The 20,534-nt window shown below is 51.2% G+C and overlaps 4 protein-coding genes across 4 annotated transcripts; 2 read left to right on the top strand and 2 right to left on the bottom strand.

Annotated features, from left to right (window-relative positions):
• Positions 1-137: 137 nt before the first annotated feature.
• On the bottom strand, positions 138-1,304 carry GT037_004551 (pyrroline-5-carboxylate reductase; the record flags this gene model as incomplete). The annotated part of the gene is made up of 2 exons (XM_038929598.1): positions 138-1,039; positions 1,253-1,304. The coding sequence occupies 2 exons, from the start codon at positions 1,302-1,304 to the stop codon at positions 138-140; spliced, it is 954 nt and encodes a 317-aa protein (XP_038787870.1).
• Positions 1,305-1,591: 287 nt separating this feature from the next.
• On the top strand, positions 1,592-2,302 carry GT037_004550 (ctd kinase subunit gamma; the record flags this gene model as incomplete). The annotated part of the gene is made up of 1 exon (XM_038929597.1): positions 1,592-2,302. One exon carries the CDS (start codon positions 1,592-1,594, stop codon positions 2,300-2,302), a length of 711 nt encoding a protein of 236 aa, XP_038787869.1.
• A 400-nt stretch (positions 2,303-2,702) lies between these two features.
• On the bottom strand, positions 2,703-3,467 carry GT037_004549 (mitochondrial 54s ribosomal protein mnp1; the record flags this gene model as incomplete). Its single annotated transcript, XM_038929596.1, has 2 exons — positions 2,703-3,038; positions 3,252-3,467. The coding sequence occupies 2 exons, from the start codon at positions 3,465-3,467 to the stop codon at positions 2,703-2,705; spliced, it is 552 nt and encodes a 183-aa protein (XP_038787868.1).
• A 249-nt stretch (positions 3,468-3,716) lies between these two features.
• Positions 3,717-20,428, top strand: GT037_004548 (midasin; the record flags this gene model as incomplete). Its single annotated transcript, XM_038929595.1, has 3 exons — positions 3,717-11,885; positions 11,949-18,255; positions 18,993-20,428. 3 exons carry the CDS (start codon positions 3,717-3,719, stop codon positions 20,426-20,428), a joined length of 15,912 nt encoding a protein of 5,303 aa, XP_038787867.1.
• Between the last annotated feature and the right edge of the window lie 106 nt (positions 20,429-20,534).

The raw sequence follows: 20,534 nt of genomic DNA, 5'->3' as shown, positions 1-20,534 counted from the left end.
TAGTACTAATAAAAGATATTCACGAGTCGAATGGAATGATGCGGCGTGATGAAGATGTGGTTTGTTCGTGGTATCATTTACTCTTTTACATCCAGTTCGAGGCGAAGCCAATATCGAGCTAGTCCACCCCGAAAGATCTACCGCCTGTGGTTGACAAACTCCTTTTGTTCACCACCCAATCTCGAAGCTACTACAGTAGCTTCCCTGATTGCCTTTGCGACGGCGCCCCTCACGCCATCTTCCTCGAGTGACATGAGACCACCGATGGTGCAGCCCCCAGGGGTCGAGACCTTGTCCTTCAGCACAGCTGGGTGCTCGCCGTTCAGCACAAGTCCTGTGGTTCCCCTCATGGTCTGCGCGGCCATCATCTGTGCCTCCGCTCTTGGCAAGCCCATAGCCACAGCACCATCCGCCGCGGCCTCCAGTATCAGCGCAAAGAATGCTGGGCCCGAACCACACAACGCAGTCGCTGCATCCATGTTCGCTGGTGGAAGGTTCGTAACGCGGCCGATTGAGCTGAAGACGAACTCGACAAGCTTGTACTGCGCCTCACTGAGTGGTGGATCCGAGGTCTGAATCACAGACATGGATTCCCCAACGAAAGATGCCGTGTTGGGCATGACCCTTACGACACGGCAAGCGTTCTCCGTCTTCTCAGGACCATCTGGGTATAGGAACGCTTCAATCTGCTCTCTCGTCACACCGGCCAGAATGCTGACAAGCACCTTGCCCTTGAGCGCCTCCCTCACGCCTTCCTCACCCAGTATCGTCTTGAAGCCATGCGGTTTGCAACTCAGTAGAACAATGTCTGCCTCTTGAACACCCTTGAGGTTCTGGTTTGTGAGGGTCTGGAGAGGGAAGTTGTAGTGGCCGAGGGCCTTCCGGACGTTTTGTTCGGCGGGGGCCCATTGGTCGCAAGCGATGAAGTTGGAAAGGTTGGGGACGTCTTTGGTGGCCGAAGAGGGGTCGAGGGAGGCTTTAGTTTTGGCCGAAGCCAGGGAAGACATAACGCCGCCCATTATCGCTATGCCCATTGTTCCTGGGGTTGTGTTAGTGGGGGTTCGAGCACCATTACAGACGCGTTAGACGTCGAAGGGCTTGAGGGTTGAGTTCTGTGAGGCGAGTATATTTCAGAAACACAAACGGCTCGCAGTGCTATTGATACAACCATAGGCTTTTTCAAAACTTAATCGCAGCGCCCGAGTGGTCTTCTGCTGGGAATCACGTATGAAAACAGTGAACATCGACCTACCTGAACCGAGAACGGTCAATGTAAGAGGCTTGGATTCCTGTGCGCTTGCCATCTTCAATACTTTCTTCTGAATATGTTGCTGGGTGGTGGTGTTGGACAAATGCGAAGGAAGATGACTGCTGAGTTACTGGAGCGCGAGATCGGCGGCCTTCCCCACGTCCACTTAAAGAAATCCTGAGCTATGACCATGGCCGATGGTATGCGCGCGCAGCTCTCGAAGCTCTCCACTCCACGCAGGCTATCGCACACCAAGACACATCGCTCCACACTACCCCGACCACTATACCGAAAATACTACCAGCAAGCTTGTAGTAGCCAAACGCTTTCTCAGCTTTCATCATGGCCGACCCATTCGAGGTCCGCCAACGCTTTACAACGCTACTCTCTCACCTCAGCGCATCGCATACCTCCCTTCAAAAAGCCGCGTTCTACGCGCTCAAGAATCGCGAACTGGACGAAGACCTTCATTCCTGCATTCTCGAACAGCTCGAACGTACCAATATGAACACGCGCGCAAACATCATGTTCTTCATCGAATGCCTCTGCGAATACGCCGTAAAAGACAACAACTCAGGAGACCCCAGCGCAATGGGCTACGTCCGCATGCTGCAAAGAGACATCTTAGCGGTTGTCGAATGCGTAGTGGGTGAAGAAGGAGCAAACATCCGCGTTGTGCGCAAAGTCCTGAAGACCCTCGAGAACCTCTCCATCCTGTTGAAGGAAACTGTTCAAGAACTTGAAGCTGTTCTAAAGTCCAGAGAGATTGCAAATCCATTCATGGCAACAGATTCATCCAATCCCAAAGATGGCTCCACAACACTACCAAGTCGGAGTGGAGGGCAGAGGATGGATAAACGGCAGATTGAACAGAGAATTGAGGAGGATAGAGAGAGACACAAGAGGATGCGGGAGAGTATTTGGGCGGTGCCTGGAGATGGGTATGAGGAGTTGGAAAAGCTGTGGGAAGAGGCTAGCGACATCAACGAGGATGACTATGTCACGGCAAGGGAAGATGCGGAGGAGAGGAGGAAGGTCATTGCTTTTGGGTAGGACCCTAGCAAACATCAGGAGAGCATTGAAGCTTGGCAGAAGGCCAAGGCTGCTGCGGAGGCTTCTGCGGAGTCTCTAGTTACTGCAAGACAGGAGGACTCAGGGAATGATGCAGACAGCGAGAGTTCCAAGACGCTGTCAATTGGAAATGGCTCCTACAACAGTAGGTGGGAGGAAGTTCATCCGCATTCCTGGCGTTCATCGGATCCATAAAGGTGTTGTCACAGCATGAGCTAGGCGTTAGGGCAGAGATACCACGGGCTCGTCTTATGACGCCCACATTGTTATTGGAGTTTTGAGTATACTGAATACATCCATGATCATTCCAAACATATCTGTACACGCCCATGTGCAATGCTATGATACAGTATCCGTCTCTTCCTCGCTTCTGCACCGTCCCCTACTCCATAACAACCGTAGCACCCAGCGCCTTGAGGGTCTCAACAATCTTCTCTGCCTCCTCCTTTGGCACACCCTCCTTCATCATCTTAGGTGCTCCTTCAACGAACTTCTTGCTGTCCACCAAGCTCAATCCCAGCATGGCCTTGATCTCCTTGATGACCTTGGGTTTCGCGCCAGCGTCGAACTTCTCGAGCTTGAGGTTGAAGAGGGTCTTTTCTTGGGCAGCGGGTGCGGCTTCTTCCTCTTCGACGGGAGCTGCGGTTGCGGGGCCTGCGCCTCCTCCGGGACCGGCGACGAATCCGCCCATGGGCATGTCGGGGATATTCAGGCGGGTCTTTGGTCGAAATGTTAGCATGTATGCGTGTAGAGCTTTGGCGTGCTGGTGGAGGCGGTCATAATTCCACATGTTCCAGAATCAACACCCAAGTAAGTAGACATAGACAGAACGACTATTATGGCATATCGCTTTGGGTTTCCACCGCGTGCCACCAATATTCGGTTGACTGTCTGCCACCGCCACCTCCGCCCCACGTTGATGTATCCGTACCTTTAGTGTTGATACCAAGTCCGCAGTCTCCAACAGAGTCAATTGGCTAATCTGGTCCACGATTGTCGCAATCTTTGGGTTGGTCGGAGCTGCCGCATCTGATTGCCATCTCCGCTGTATCCTCTGCTGTGTGGCGCCAATCGTCGGTCGTACGTATGCGGACTGCTTTGCGGTGCAGATACAGCGCCTGAGCGCGCGAGATGCTGGTGCTGCCATTGTGCGGGACGAGAGGGCGTGGATCAATGATGAGTGCACGTTGTGGTCGTGCCTGCCATCATGAGATTTTGCGGAGCGGATTACGACTAATCAGGTTACCGTCTTGGCGTTCTCGAAGACCCGCAAAAAAGTTAGAGAACTTCGAGGCACTCAGACATCGCCGCCACAACACCACCTTCCGGGCATATTGAAGCGTCGAAACTATGGGAAGGCGCCCCGAAAGCGAATCACGAATCAGTCCCTGCAGAAATGGAAGGAATTAATACTCGCAAGACCGGTGAAATGGTCAATATTAACGCGCTTGCTACCGAAGCGCTGAGGCCTGGATCGACGGACGATATTTTCGTTCAACATGGCGGACTTCTCACAGAGCTATGTGCGCGGTGGATACAGTCTGGCGCGAAGACCGACGCGAAGGTTGCAGCTTTTGGACGATTACTACCATTTGCGCCTCATCTCGCAGAGCACGTGGAGCGATTTCTATCACATACGTCAGATTCGCCAGTGATTGGGTCTAACGCTTCAAATCATGCGGCCACAGCGATTCAAGATTCGGATTTAATAGAAGTTCTGTTGGGAACCTTCCGACTCCTCAGCTACGACTGCAAGAACTTTACCCATTTTGTACGACCACTAGCTCTGGAGAGCCTTTTCCACCACTCGAGCCGCATTGTGCGGTATCTGGCCATACGGACGCTTTGCATCTACGTGCACACAGCGGATTATGCCACCCAAGAGATTATGAAGAACTTTGTTGGAGACGGGGAGATTGAAGGCCCATGGGAAGGGCAACAAATCGACTACCGGTTCTTGTCGTTATGGGAAGAGAAGCGATGGAAAGACTTGCAAAAGAAGTTGAGCCAGAACAGTTTCACTGATGTGACTCAGGCAGTAGCTGTGCAACAAGACCTGTCACCATATACGGTCAACGTCAATGGTGTCCTGTTGCCTCGATTAGACGGTGCACCATCCCAGGAGAGGCCTACTGAGCTGGTTCCGACTGCTACTACAGAACAGAACTTGAAGAAAATCGCCTATGGACTTCTTGAATCTAGCCCAATCCTACTCACTGGACTCGCAGGCTCAGGCAAGACGCTTCTTACCCGCCATTTCGCATGGCAACTTAACAAGCTGGATAAGATGGTTACCCTCCATCTGAATGAACAGAGCGACGCCAAACTATTAATTGGCATGTACACAACCGGCGCCAAACCGGGAACGTTCGCATGGCGCGCAGGTGTGCTTACTACGGCTGTTCGAGAAGGAAGATGGATCTTCATTGAAGATCTCGATAGAGCACCAAACGAGGTCATCAGCACCCTGCTACCGCTCATCGAGCGCGGTGAGCTGCTCATACCTAGCAGAGGAGAGACCATACGAGCGGCACGTGGTTTCCGTATCATCGCGACCATGCGAAGCACCCTCAACCCACGGGGCAAAGAGATCATACCCCGTCAGAGTATGATCGGTCATCGATTCTGGAACCCAATTACTGTGCAAATGCCACAATTAGACGAATTCCGCCAAGTGATACACGCCAAGTATCCTGCCCTGCAGAAACACCTTTCCGGCATCATGGAAGTCTATGCGCGATTGATGGAGCTGTACTCAGATGCAAAGTTCTCATCCGAGAACGGTACGTCGCTTCGAGCCATGACGCCACGAGATTTGCTCAAGTGGTGCGATCGGATAGCAGTGCTTCTTGGACAAACCGCATCTTTCAACAACGCACAAAAGGACGACATATTCATGGAGGCATTCGACTGCTTTGCTGGAAGTCTCCGCACCGAGAGCGCTCGGCTGAAGGTCATGTCATGTGTGGCTGAAGAGTTACATATCGATCCCCAGCGACGTGATCACCTACTACGAAATCGTGAAATCAAGCTTCAGGTACCTTCGAAGATCACGGCATCTGGTGCTATCCAAATTGGACGAGCGAGACTGTCCAAGCATAAGTCCTCGAAGAAACTTGGCTCAGGGCGACCGTTCTCAACCAACGACTACACCCTACGGCTACTCGAAAAGGTAGCTGTAGCAGTCGATCGCCAGGAGCCACTTCTATTAGTGGGTGAGACGGGAACCGGAAAGACTACATGCATTCAGTATCTGGCTGAGCAGCTTGGCCGAAAACTGGTAGCTTTCAATCTGTCACAGCAAAGCGAGAGTGGCGACTTGCTTGGTGGATTCAAGCCTGTCAATGTGCGCAGCCTAGTGATTCCCCTCAAGGACGAATTTGACGAGATTTTCGATACTACGTTCTCGAGAAAGAAAAATCTACGGTTCATGGAAATGCTCGGGAAACGCGTCGCAAAAGGCGAGTGGAAGCGCGTGTGTGCACTCTGGCGCGAGGCACTGAAGATGGTAGACGCCGCCCGGAAGTCGCACGAATCACAGACGTCGTCCCCAGATCCTGACGGTGGTCAGCCAAAGAAGAAGCGGAAGATGGACTCATTACCTGTCAACTTTCCAACGGCTCGATGGGAGAAATTCGCAACCGACCTCCATGACCTAGAGGCGCAGCTCTCTGGCGGTTCAGAGGCATTTGCTTTCTCTTTTCTGGAAGGCAATATCGTCAAAGCAGTCAGGAATGGTGACTGGGTACTTCTCGACGAGATCAACTTGGCGTCCTCAGATACTTTAGAGGCGCTTACTGATCTTTTGGGCGGAGGACCAGACGGAAACCCATCGATACTGTTAACAGAGACTGGCAACGTTGAACGAGTGGTCGCGCATCCCAATTTCAGAGTGTTCGCCGCGATGAACCCGGCAACCGATGTAGGCAAGAAGGATCTGCCGCCAGGCATCCGATCACGGTTCACGGAGCTCTTTGTTGAGAGTCCAGACAGTGATGAGAAGAGCTTGCGCAATATTGTGGAGAAATATCTGGGTGGTGATGGGACAGATCCAGCAATAGTACGAGTAGCACGCGATGTCACTACACTGTATCTCGACATCCAAAGGCTCGCCAAAGCCAATATGCTCGTGGATGGCGCTGACCAAAAAGCTCACTTCAGTCTACGAACATTGACACGAACACTGTCATACGCCAGGGATATTGCACCTCTCTGCACCCTCCGTCGAGCCTTGTATGAAGGTTTCCACATGAGTTTCTTGACATTCCTAGGAAAGGCTTCTGAAGACCTAGTCGCGCCACTCATTACCAAACACCTGTTCCCTCAAAAAGCTTCCATGAAGGCTGAGCTCGGAAAGCCCCTTCAGCAACCTTCGGATGGTCGAGGCTACGTCAGACAAGGCCACTATTGGCTTCGGCAAGGTGTACATGATGTGGAAGAGCAGTCACACTACATCATCACCCCTTTTGTTCAACGCAACATGAATAACCTCATTCGAGCCGCTTCTACACGAAAGTACCCAGTGTTAATTCAAGGACCCACTTCGTCCGGTAAGACAAGTATGATCGAATATCTCGCCAAACGATCAGGGAACAGATTCGTCCGTATCAACAATCACGAGCATACTGACTTGCAAGAGTACTTGGGCTCGTATATTTCTGGTGCTGACGGAAAGCTCACATTCCAGGAAGGTATCCTGGTGCGAGCACTTCGTGAAGGCCACTGGATTGTCCTAGACGAGCTCAACTTGGCACCCACAGACGTTCTGGAAGCCCTCAATCGCCTGCTCGACGACAATCGGGAACTTCTGATTCCGGAAACACAGGAAGTTGTTCGGCCGCATGAGGACTTCATGCTCTTTGCCACGCAAAATCCGGCTGGTTTGTATGGAGGACGCAAAGTTCTATCACGAGCTTTCCGTAACCGATTTCTGGAACTACACTTCGACGACATACCGGTAGAAGAATTGACTGAGATTTTACATCGCCGCACTATGATTCCGGAAACATGGTGTAAACGGATTGTGAAAGTCTATCGGGAGCTTTCTACACTTCGACAAGAGAATCGCATCTTTGAGCAGAAGAGTTTCGCAACGCTACGAGACTTGTTTAGATGGGCACAACGGAAAGCAGACACCGTGCAGGATCTTGCAAACAATGGTTACATGCTTCTTGCAGAGCGTGTGCGTAAAGAGGAAGAGCGAGTCGCTGTCAAGAAGATCCTGGAAACCGTGATGAGCGAGAAGGGCCCCAAAGTGACGATTGACGAAGAGCGGTTGTTCAGTCCCGACAGCTTGTCGAATATTGAGGGACTTAGCAATGGTGTGACCAAAGTCAACACTGCTGTTGTTTGGACACGCGCGATGCGTCGCCTTTCTGTCCTTGTTGCACATGCTATCCGTAACAATGAACCTGTCCTACTTATTGGAGAGACGGGTTGTGGAAAGACGACCGTCTGCCAATTGCTTGCTGATCAGTTCAACAATCGACTTCACATCGTCAACGCGCACCAGAACACAGAGACTGGCGATTTGATAGGTGCCCAACGACCCATCAGGAACCGAGCTGCCATCGAAGACTCTGTGAGGGAGCAGGTGCTCCAGGCACTCACCGGAATCTCAAGAGAAAGCCTGCAAAGCGATCCGACTTCGCTGGGCTCCGAAGAACTTATGGCGTTGTATGATAAAGTCGCGAAAGAATCACCTGATTCTTTCCCTGATGAGGTTCGCAAATCTATACTGGTCAGCCGAGCCAAGGCCAGTGCCTTGTTTGAATGGGCAGATGGTAGCTTGGTACATGCGATGAAACAAGGTCACTACTTCCTCCTTGATGAGATCTCTCTAGCTGATGACTCTGTTCTCGAGCGTCTGAACAGTGTTCTTGAACCCTCACGAAGTCTACTGCTTGCAGAGAAGGGTCCTGTTGACTCGCACATTACAGCTAGCGACGGATTTCAGTTCCTTGCAACTATGAACCCAGGTGGAGATTATGGCAAGAAAGAGCTCTCGCCAGCCCTTCGGAATCGCTTCACGGAGATATGGGTTCCTGCAATGTCAGATCTTGATGACATCCTGGAAATCGTACGATCAAAGTTGGAGCCTAGCCTAAGTCACTTCGCTGGAGCCATCGTTTCATTCTCACAGTGGTTCAACGACAAGTACAACACCTCCGTCGCATCTTCGATATCGATCCGTGACACTTTAGCATGGGTGTCTTTCATCAACGACATGAAGCACGACGATCCCATTTTCGGTGTCGTTCACGGTGCGGCAATGGTTTTCATCGATACACTTGGAGCCAACCCAGCAGGCTTGCTTGCCATCTCTGCAGCCACGATCGATGACGAGAAGACGTCATGTCTGCATCATCTGAGCAAGCTCCTGGGCCAAGACGTCGCACCCATGTACTTTGGAGCCATTGACATTGCGAGCACTGAGCATTTCTTCCGTTTGGGATCTTTTTCTATCCCCAAGTTCTCATCGGCGGCCTCGCAGGCATCGAACTTCGCGCTGGAAGCACCGACTACTCGTTCCAATGCGATGCGTGTAATCCGCGCCCTACAGCTTCCAAAGCCAATCTTGTTGGAGGGTAATCCTGGTGTGGGTAAGACCACACTGGTCACTGCCCTGGCTAAAGCTATCGGCAAGCCTTTGACGCGTCTCAATCTTTCTGAACAAACGGACCTTATGGATCTTTTTGGATCAGATGTGCCTGTCGAAGGAGGCGCCGCCGGTACTTTCGCTTGGCGTGACGCGCCGTTCCTCAAAGCCATGAAGAATGGTGATTGGGTACTTCTTGACGAGATGAACCTGGCGTCACAGTCCGTACTTGAAGGCCTCAACGCCGTCCTTGATCATCGTGGTGAGGTCTATATCTCCGAGCTGGACCAAACATTCTATAAGCACCGAGACTTCAGGGTCTTTGCAGCGCAAAATCCGCACCACCAGGGCGGTGGCCGTAAGGGACTACCCGCATCCTTCGTCAACCGATTTACTGTCGTGTATGCCGACGTTTTCCGTCCAGAAGACCTCACCCTCATTTGCCATAAGGTTTTCCCTGGCATCGAGGAGCACGAAGTGGCTAAGCTTATCCGATTTGTTGCAGAGTTGGACAACCAAGTGGTCAACCGACGCGCATTCGGTACTCTTGGCGCACCTTGGGAATTCAACCTGCGTGATACCTTACGCTGGCTGCAGCTTCTCACCTCGAAAGATTTTCCAGGTTCAGCACGCGACTTCTTGGACACTATTTTCGCCCAGCGCTTCCGCTCAGAGAGCGATCGTGTCCGGCTACATAGGGTATTTGAGAGCCAGTATGGCGTCCACCAGCCACGCATCAGTCTTTTCCACAATCTGAGCACACAGGCTATTCAGGTCGGCCTAGGCTTGCTACCACGCGACACTGCACTGGCCCGACCAGATTCTATGTCAACTCTGCGCTCCTCGCAGCTAGGTCCAATGGAAGCTCTTTTGGTCAGCGTCAAGCAGAATTGGCCAGTCATCATCGTTGGTCCGCCGGGCTCGGGTAAGACTGCTATGATCAATCAATTAGCAAGCTTTGTCGGTACGGACCTGATCACCTTCTCCATGAACGCAGATGTTGACGCCATGGATCTTGTTGGTGGATATGAGCAGTTGGACCCCACACGAGAAGTCCATCGATACCTTGGGCAGGCGGAAGAAATCATACGAAGACATCTCGCGACCAGCACAACACATTTGGCCGTGCATCTTCGACTATTGGAACATCTTCAGGATGGCTCCTTCGCGAGCGACAGTGGTGGTGCGGTACAGTTTCTCGAAAGCCTTGCAGGACTCAGCCCTGAAGCGTCTGAGCTGGCCCACAAGCTGCACTCGTCACTTCAGGCTTCCCACCAACAAATCGATGGCGCACGTTTTCAATGGGTCGATGGAATTCTTATCCGCTCGCTTGAGCAGGGCAAATGGCTCGTGCTTGACAACGCAAACCTGTGCTCAAGCGCTGTTTTGGATCGGTTGAACTCGCTACTGGAGCCCAACGGCTACCTTTCAATCAACGAACATTCAACAGATGATGGCGAAGCACGCATCGTGCGCCCACACCCAAACTTCCGTATTTTCATGACCATGGATGCGAAATACGGAGAGCTGTCAAGAGCAATGCGGAACAGAGCTGTCGAGATATGTTTGCTAGAAGGCGATGATAAGGCTATTCAAAACGATCGACCGGTGGTACAATATCCGCTTGACTCCACTATGTACCGGTATCGCCAATTCCAAGAACACGAAGACCATCTGTCGGCAACTTTGGAACAACGTTTCGAGCATTTGGGACTCCAGGACAACGACTTATTGGCAGGTTTTACCAAGCAAGCGCGACAAGGTCTTGTATTGAGTTCCTCTGTGCTACGGAATGGATCCAATGACCATGACCACACACAATCATCACCCGTGGTAGTCCAAACAAGTATCGATCATGGAATTCAGCAATTTTCTGGGTTTCTGGAGACAACATGGAAACCACATGCGACGAAGGTTTACAACAAGCTAGGAACAGAGGAGCTGATAAGACTACGCTCTTTCCATCCCTTGAACAACGAGCTGTTGCTCAATCATACGGAAGAATCGAGGACACTGAATGTCTTGAGTGCGTCCATGTACGAGATCATGTTTGATCTGTACAAGATGCAACAGGCTATCCAAGACCTCCCTTCCGCTCGATTCGAACGCCGCAAAGAGAGGCAGAAGCTGCCGGCGTTCCTGCATGCATACTGGCAAGGTATGGTCAAAGTCGTGGAAGGCTTTTGGAATGCGCTTCAGCAAGACCATCAATTCGACATCGCTTTCCTTAAGCCATTGCGGACGTTGTTCTGGGCCTTCCACGCTCTCACTACTGCCTCCACGTTCGATCGTGCCACTTTCCAGACATATCTGAAGATGTTGGCATCAGCTACTCCCACAATAGCTGGAGAATCAGGTGACCTCGTACAATCTATCAGCAATGCACTCTCCAAGCAGATCGGTGTGTTTGGGTCTGACGTTCAGCTCACCACTGGCATGGGCATGGAACATATCTGGCGCGTCTTCAAAGCCTCTACGCCCACGACCCACAGTCAGCTGAATGCTATCTTGGAACTAGAAAGCTTAGCTGACAGACTTGATGCGGTTATGTGGCAGTCAACTCTACGCGTGGATGAGATGATACAGCTACGCGAAAGAGTCGCTAGCTCCTTAAGCCTCGTTCGAAAGAATCAAGTAGATGCCAAGGAACTTGTCACAGGTCTCAGTATAGCTATTCATGATCTGGAGCAGAACATCGGCGAAGACAACATGTTGATCACTCCATACTTCGAGGACGAATTTGAGGGTCTCTGTCAGTTCCTAGACATTGCCCGTAACGATACCGATACCGGCCGAGATGTATCGCCTACAGCAGCTGTTGCAAACACCCGCGCAAAGTCAGCCCTATTTGCCCGACGTGCAACCAAACTCGTAGATCTCGCGTTTGGGCGATCTTATCATGGATCGGTGCATTTTACCAAGTTGTACCGCCATCTCGGACTGACGCGCAAGTCAGCGAACGCTATGGTACTTCAAGGCCGATTTCACACTGCAGTACTTGGAAAACTGTATGGTGCTGATGAAGTTCAGCTGGCACAGCTCGACCGGTTCGAGACAGAATTACAAGTCCTCTCTCAACAAGTATCACTTGACGCTGGTCGCATAACGAAAGACCAAAACGTCGCGCTGGACCTACTTTACAGGGATATTTATAACGAGATCATCTCATCGCACTCCAACATAGTTGTTGAGGCGGTGAGTGGAGGCTCTGCTATAGTATCCTCGGATGCCAATATTCCCGATTTCTATCGATCGACTTTAGAGGCTGGCATCGCAAACTGCGCTCGATCGCACGATTCTGTTGTCGACTCAGCAGCATGGATTCACTTGGGTCTTCTGGGCTTACAGTTGTATGTCCCAAATTACCCACACGATCCCGCACTCAGGCCTATGATCGAACGCGATATGTTCACCGCGGAGAAAAATTCACTTCTGAAAGCACTTGGTGCGTTGAGAATGTTCCAAGTCGACTCTACTGGGCAATACACAAGCTTCCGTATCCGACAAGTCGAGGATGTGATCAACAACATGGGTCAAGAGCCACCTGTGCCGGCTATCGTTCGCCCTACCATCTCCGAGCTCGATGATCTTCAAGGCGATTTTACGAACTTGCTAAGCACTATTCAACCTCTTTTGAACCAGTCAATGTCAGTACGAGAAGCGGCTCATGACATCACCTTACAGCAAAACATCCTGCGGATTATCCAGCGACTAACAGAAGGATATCGGGGATATGACGACATCACAGATATCGCAGTCGGCTTTCTCGTTTGTCTGCAGGTTGGTCTTAACATGGGTCAGAGAGAAGAAGAGAAGAACGTCCAGAGCAACGTCACCAAGAGCTTGGCATACATATCATCGCAGACGCCTTTCTTCGGCCGATCCAAGCCAATGGAGAGATCGGAATCGGTGTTGGAGATCATGGAAGAAAGCCTGGCTCAGCGCGAACATGCTATCGACCTCAGATGGCATACTTTGAATTACTTGCTCGTGCTGAGCAATACCGATCCGGCTGCTATGACTACACCTGTAGCCAGAAATCTACTGCATGATCTGTTCGCTAGTTTGTACAGTGATTGGAAAACCAAGCTAGTTCAAGACCAGGAGAAAGAGGCTCAAAACTCAAGTCTGTACACTTACCGTGGAATGGATGACGACGAAGTTGACGAGGACCCGACACTGTTTCCAGACTACGACGCAGATCAGGAGGACGAGATCAAGCCAACCAAATTGCCCTCTAACTCTCGCGACTATGCCATCAGACTTGCCAACTTACATGCCGAGCTCTTCGTTCAGGGCAGGGACGCCCCAGACTCCATCAAGGCGCTACTAGAGTGGTGTGCTACGGAACTCAATCGTATATCGGGTAGCAAGAGCCATGGTAGCAAGCACGAAGACGTCCTGCCAACCATCTATCTCGCGCTAGAGAAGAAGATCAACGCGCTGTCAACTGCCAGCACAGCGAGAACCTACAATTTCTACTTCGATGCCAATCTTTCGGAAGCCAAGCGTCTCATCCAACTTATTCACCAAATTCAGGCACGCTACCGCCAGATCCGCAGAATCTGGCCCGAACATGCGACACTCTCCGAGGTTCTACGCACGTGCGATGAAGCACTCGAATTCCGGCATGTCGACCCAGTCGCAAAATTTATTACCAAGGCTGAGAAACTCTATGCTTACATGCATGAATGGCAAAAAGTCGCCAGCAAAGAATACAATACCGCGAACGTATTTGATGATCTTACTAAGCTCCTAGTCAGCTGGAGAGAGCTTGAACTTACCACTTGGGCTCGACTATTCGACATGGAAGAGGAAAAATACCATGACGATGCTAAGAGTTGGTTTTTTGTCGCGTACGAAACGATCATTGCTGCATCGGAGAGCAGCGAGGATGAGAAGAGCCTGCAGACACATGTCAAGAACTTACTCAAGTCTTTGGAAGGATTCTTCGAGGCGACCACGCTTGGGCATTTCGAGCAGCGAATTAAGCTTTTAAGACAGCTTCGCCAACACGCAGCTATGCGCATGCAAGACGTCGATGCCTTCACGATTGTGCATGCCGCACTAGACAACTTCCTCGCCTACTACTCGCGTCTTGAGAAACCGGTGCACGAAACTCTTAGCAAAGGTCGTCAAGCCCTGGAAAAGCAAATCACCGATGTCATTAAGCTTGCAAGCTGGAAGGATACAAACATCGAGGTCTTGAAGCAAAGTGCGAAAGCTAATCATCGCAAGTTGACAAAACTCGTCCGCAAGTTCAGAGCATTGCTCAATCGTCCTGTGTCTGGTGTAATGAACGCAGGCTTCCCAGATGAAAGTCATCTGCTGCATGACATCTCTTTGGAGAATGTCATCACTGCTACAAACCCTGAGGCGCTAGAACTCTGCGCAACCAAAATTCCCGGATGGGGTGAGAGGCCTACTCGCTTCAAGAATCTTGCTGTCACGGTCTCGATGATGCGCAATCTCACAACGCCAAAGACTGCCACTGTTGACGGCGCATCATACATCAGCGAATTTATTACTGACCTCTCAGGCTCTATCATCGAGCTACAGAAGGCTACTCCCACTACGCTCACAGAGGAAAACAAGGCATCCGTGCAACATCTCAAGACCCAGAAGCGCAAGCTCTACGCCGATACGATGAAACTGCTGCGGCAGATGGGCATCAACTCAAACCTGAGTGTGGATACCTTAGCAAAGCAGGATGAGCTTTCGACAGTACTCTCAACTATATCTCTGGTGAAAGGGAGTGAGAGCATTGGTCATGCCGCTGAGTATCATCTACACAAAGCTCTCAATATTATGCCTCAGGTCCGCGCAGCTACTAGGGAACACTCTGGTGATCTGACCGCAAACGATGTTTCAAGGAGTATTGGTTACTTGGAGGGCTTGTTGTATACCTCTATCCGGCAGCGCAATGTGCTCAGCAAGGCTGCATGCAGTCTTGAACTGATCAATGCGCCAATGGCGCTTGTCGCCGACCTGTGCCAATTGGAGCACGAGCAATCAACACTGGTATCAGAACACGTAGATGTATCTGGCTTCGTACAGCCGCAGCTTCGTTGGCTCGCTGCCATGCTCGAAACTGCAAGCGACGTAGTGAATGCGCAAGCCAGGCTTGGGAAGACGACTGAACTTGATGCGTTGATCCGCGACTTGCGCGCTTGGGCCAGCACTGCCCGAGGCCTTGCTGATGCATACGACAAATCGCCAAAGCTGCCGCTCAACGTACAGTCCTTGGCTTACCAAGAAGTCAACGATTCCGTCAAAACTTTCCTATCAGAACTTCAGGGAGTGTTCGGCGTTTACGCTAATAACAGCGACATTGCGAGGACTGTACTTCAGCAAGTCGAACCGTTCCTATTCTGCTATCCTGCTACCAACACTGTACAAGCTTCAGACAGTCTGCGCATATCAGTTGATGCTTATGCCAAAGATATACTCACTTCTCTGGATCTTGTCCTAGGTTCAATGCAGGATGTGGAGGTTGCAATGACGGGCATTCCTGCCTCAACGGATGACGCGTCCTGGCTCCTTAAAGAGGAGCAAGCTCTTTCAGCTGCACTGACGGCCCTACACGCTCCTCACATCAGTGAGACTTTGCAAGCACTTCTCGACAAGATGCAACACCTTCATGAGGACGCTAACTTACAAGCGATAGTCGCTTTGTTCACTTCCGTCAAGCCCATTCTAGACCAATACGTGGCAACGCACAGATATATCGTCAACCGTTTCGATGCTCTACATGCATCCACTGCAAACCTACTTCACCGCCTCTCGAAGTCATTCATTCAAATCAGCACGCAAGGCTTCTGTCAACCTCCAGAGAAATCGAGTGATCCACAAAAGGGCAAAGATGACAAGCTTGAGTCTGGTACTGGCCTTGGTGAAGGGGAAGGCGCTGAAGATATCTCCAAAGACATCGAGGATGACGAAGATCTCGAGGATCTGGCGCAAGAGCAGAAGGGCGAGCGTGAGGGAAGTATCGAAGAACAGGAAGATGCAGTCGATATGGGCGAGCAAGAGATGGAGGGTGAGACAGAGGAGGTAGGAGAGAAGGAAGATAAGGGCGACGAGTCTGGTGAGGAAGGAGACGACGATGCGCAAAGTGAAGTTGGCAGTGTCGATGATCTCGGCCCTAGTGCTGTAGACGAGAAAATGTGGGACGATGGAGGCAAGGAAGATGACGCCAAGGACAAAGAAGGGAAAGACGACGTAGGAACCGAAGACCAAGAAGAGCAAGTTGCTGCCGAGAAGAAGGAGGATGAGAAGACTGGCGAGGACAAAAAGGAAGAAGCGGAAGATGAAAAGAAAGAGGGCGAAGGAGAAGAGGAAGACATGGAGATGGAAGGCGAGGATCAGGAAGAGAACGTGGGTGCTGGTGAAAAAGAACAGATGGATCCCCACGCAAAGGAAGAAGAGACATTGGACTTGCCAGAAGACTTGAACATGGATGGTCAAGATGACGAAGGCAAAGAAGACGACGATCTTGGCGATATGGACATGGGCGACGATCTGCCTGAAGACGAGATGGATCCGGAGGTCGATCCCGGCCAGCCAGATACCATGGAGGAAGACATTGGCCCTGAGCAAGAAGGCGAGGATGAGAAAGACACCACTGGTCATGTTGAAGATGAGGAACAGCCAGAAGGAGAGCAAGAAGATGAAGGTGACGAGCCCATGGAAGATGACGCCATTCCTCTTCCAGACGAAAACATGCCAGAAGATGAAGTTCGCGATCAAAAAGATACTGATCAAGCTGATCCCAATGCCGAAGCTGGTGCAGGGACCGAAGCCAATGAGGAAGCACACAAGAACAAGAATGAGCAAGCTTCCGCAAGTGCCGCAAACCAGGACGAAGGTCAAGAGGGAGAATCTGCCGAGCAGCAACAAGCACCAACGATTGAAGACGGGCAGCTTGGGCAAACAGCTGCACCAGACGCTGGCGGACACGGAGAGCAGCCCGAGGAGTCGAAAGAAACGCAATCTTTCAAAAAGCTCGGCGATGTTCTTGAGAAGTGGTACAATCAACAGAAGCAGATTCAAGACGCCCAGGAGAAGGATGAAAAGCAGGCTCAGCAGATAGACAAAGAGATTGACATGGCTGACGCGGACTTTGAGCATCTCGGCGATGAAGAACAGCAAGCTGATACACAAGCATTGGGTACCGCGACAGAGGACCAAGCAAAAACTTTGGATCACGACATGGCGCTGCCAATGAATGAAGAGGAAGACAAGATGCCGACTCGGCCGGAAGACAAGGACGAAGAGATGATGGAAGCTGACAAAGACACCGAGATGGAGGAGCCTGAGACGCAGGATCAAGACGAAGAAGCTCAGCAGCCGCAATCGAACGCTATGGAAGGTCAACCGCAAGCTTTCGTCGGCGAACAAAGACCCTTCCCCGACCAAGAAGACGAAGACATGGCTGATGCTGTCGGACTCGACAAAGACACTTCTTCTACAGTGTCTTCTGCAGACAACATTGAAGCCCAGCTCTCGCTCACTCACCTTGAACCATCCTCCATGGACCCCACGTCCGCACGTTCCCTCTGGCTAGCTCATGAAGCGTCGACGCATTCGCTTTCCCAACAACTCACAGAACATCTCCGCCTCATTCTCGCGCCAACTCTCGCTACAAAGCTCCGCGGTGACTTCCGCACGGGAAAGCGACTCAACTTGAAGCGCATCATCCCCTACATCGCTTCAGGCTACAAGCGGGACAAGATCTGGCTAAGACGCAGTATGCCAAGTAAGAGGAGCTACCAAATCATGATTGCGTTAGACAACAGTGGCAGTATGGCCGACAGTGGTGCAAGTGGTCTTGCACTCAAAACCCTAACACTAGTTACCCGCTCGCTATCGATGCTAGAAGTTGGTGAAGTCAGCGTCGTGGGCTTCGGGGACGAAGTGAACGTCGCGCATGAGTTTGACAAGCCATTCACTTCCGAAGCAGGTGTACGCGTCTTTGAGCAATTCGGTTTCGATGCTAAGAAAACAAATGTCCGTGGACTGGTTGACAAGAGTCTTGAGCTATTCAAGGATGCTCGTCAAAAAGGATCAAGTTCAGCAGGTGAAGACCTCTGGCAATTGATGCTCATCGTCAGTGATGGTCTTTGCGATGACCATGCCGAGATCCAGCGTCTTGTTCGCAAAGCACAAGAAGAGCGTGTGATGATCGTCTTCATCATTATCGATAGCTCGGCCGGTGCTCCTTTCGTACCGGTACCAGCGCCATCTGACAACCCAGGTTCCCAGCCGCCGGCGCCTGCCAAAGACCAAGCGAAAACCTCTATCTTGGACTTGCAGTCTGCCGTATTCACCCCCGAGGGTAAGATCGTAAGGTACAAGTATATGGAGCAGTTCCCATTCAGGTATTACCTTGTCGTCAGAGATGTCAGAGAGTTGCCAGGAGTGTTGGCCGGAGCATTGAGACAGTGGTTTGGAGAAGTGGCTGGAAGTGTTTAGTGGGACATATGATGTATAGTGGCCAACGCACGCGCATGAAGCGGAGTTCGGGCTACCATAGGTGTGTTTGCATTCATGGAATTGCATTGTCTTGGCGTTCTGGGTCTGGAAAATAGCTGGTGTATAGTACTAAATTTATTTTCGTACATATTTACGATTCATGTGTTTTCTCCAACGCACAAACTAATCACTGGTACTCTATGGACCAGGCCTCCAGTAATTACAAAAGCACATTCTACATCCCCGTGACGTGACGAATCTGAGCGTAAGTCCGAACAACCTGGCGGGTAACTCGATTAGGCCCACGCGTTGATTACATAATTACACTCGGCAATCGTCGGCTGTAGATCTGTGACTGTACTGCCTTATGATATGTCTGTATCTTGCTTTTCCGATCGTATGTTCCGACGCTCAGTTCGCTGCATTCTCGGACATGGGAACTCGGATAAATTTCCATATTCTTGAGATCTACGTGGCTCACCTTTTGGGGCTTAAACGCCTACCGTCGTCAAACCAGTGCAGCCTGTTGCCATCTCATCATCCCTCAAAGATCCGTCATACATCTCTTGGATGCTGAACCTGTCTCCCTACCACCGACAGATTCAATGGGTCGACTGAACCTTGATGCATTTGGCTCGGTTGCATTCGTGTGGAAGACGCTGGGTCTACCACAGGAAGCTCTCAACTCATTACATTTACCTTTAGATGCCAAATGCCTACCGTCCTCTTTCAAAGTCGACATTCTCGCACAATCCACCATTGCAACGTCTGCACTGGCGGCAGCTCTACTTTGGTCCGTTCGGAACGCATGCTCAATACCACGGGTCACGGTTCCAGCTGAGCACGCGTGTGTCGAGTTCAAATCTGAGCGACTGTACACTGTCGACGGGAAGTCCGCGTCCCCACCCTGGGGTACTATTGGTGGATTTCACAAAGCATCTGATGGATATGTGAGGATACACGATTCTTTCCCGAATCATCATCAGAACGCACTACATGTGCTAGGACTTCCACCAAATGCGACGAAAGAAGATGTCACTCGAGAAGTTTCGAAATGGAAAGCTGTGGAATTGGAGACCGAAGCATGGCGACGTGGAGCAGTAATCGCCGCGCTACGATCTATCGATCAATGGGAGGCTTTACCCCAAGCCAGCGCTATCGCGGATACCCCTGTTCTCTTCGAGAGGAATGCACACTCTGAGCCGCATATGCCACCGCAGCCAACAACGGAAATGACGAACAAGTGCTTACACGGTGTCCGCGTTGTCGAGATGAGCAGAGTCATAGCCGCGCCAGTGGCTGGAAAAACACTAGCTGCGCATGGGGCCGACGTTATATGGATCACATCGCCATCTTTGCCTGATCTTCCTGATCTAGATATCGACTTGTCGCGTGGCAAGCGCACAGTACAGCTCGATATCAAGAAGGCTGAAGACAAGGCAAAACTGCTAGATCTGCTCTCCACAGCCGACGTTTTCCTCCAGAGCTATCGCCCTGGAAGCCTTGCGGCAAAGGGTCTCAGTGCGGCAGAGTTGATGGAAGCGAACCCAAGACTGATCGTGGCAAGTCTCAGCGCGTACGGTCCTGAAGGTCCTTGGTCTGACAACCGTGGGTTTGATTCACTTGTGCAAACTTGTTCCGGTATCAATGTGGCAGAGGCCGAGCACTATGGCGCTAACGAGCCGATGCGCGTCCTGCCCTGTCAAGCATTCGATCATGGAGCTGGTTATCTATTGGCGACCGGGATTATAGCTGCATTATACAAACGCGCCACTGATGGGGGTGCCTACGAGGTCAGCGTATCCTTAGCTGCTGTCATGAAATATATGCGGTCCTTAGGCCGATACGATGGCAAAAGTGGATTCGACCGGAGAGATTTCAAGAAGCCGGAGGATGTCAAGCAGTATCTAGAATCGCGACACACATATCTCGGGGTCCTCGAGGCAGTAAGACACTCCGCCTGCATTGAGGGCCTGTCCGTCGGTTGGGACATCATGCCGAAACCATTGGGTAGTGATACGGCGGGTTGGCTTTGAGGGTCCGACAATATATTGCTTGATCTGATAGCACTGCATTCGTGACGAGTATATCTGAGTATCAATATCTGTCTCATCAATTTGATATTGAATGAACGAAGTATGT

Source organism: Alternaria burnsii, assembly GCF_013036055.1.
Source record: "Alternaria burnsii strain CBS107.38 chromosome Unknown 698, whole genome shotgun sequence".
In the NCBI taxonomy this organism is placed as follows: Eukaryota; Fungi; Ascomycota; class Dothideomycetes; order Pleosporales; family Pleosporaceae; genus Alternaria; species Alternaria burnsii.
This window is presented reverse-complemented; position numbering and strand designations above follow the sequence as displayed.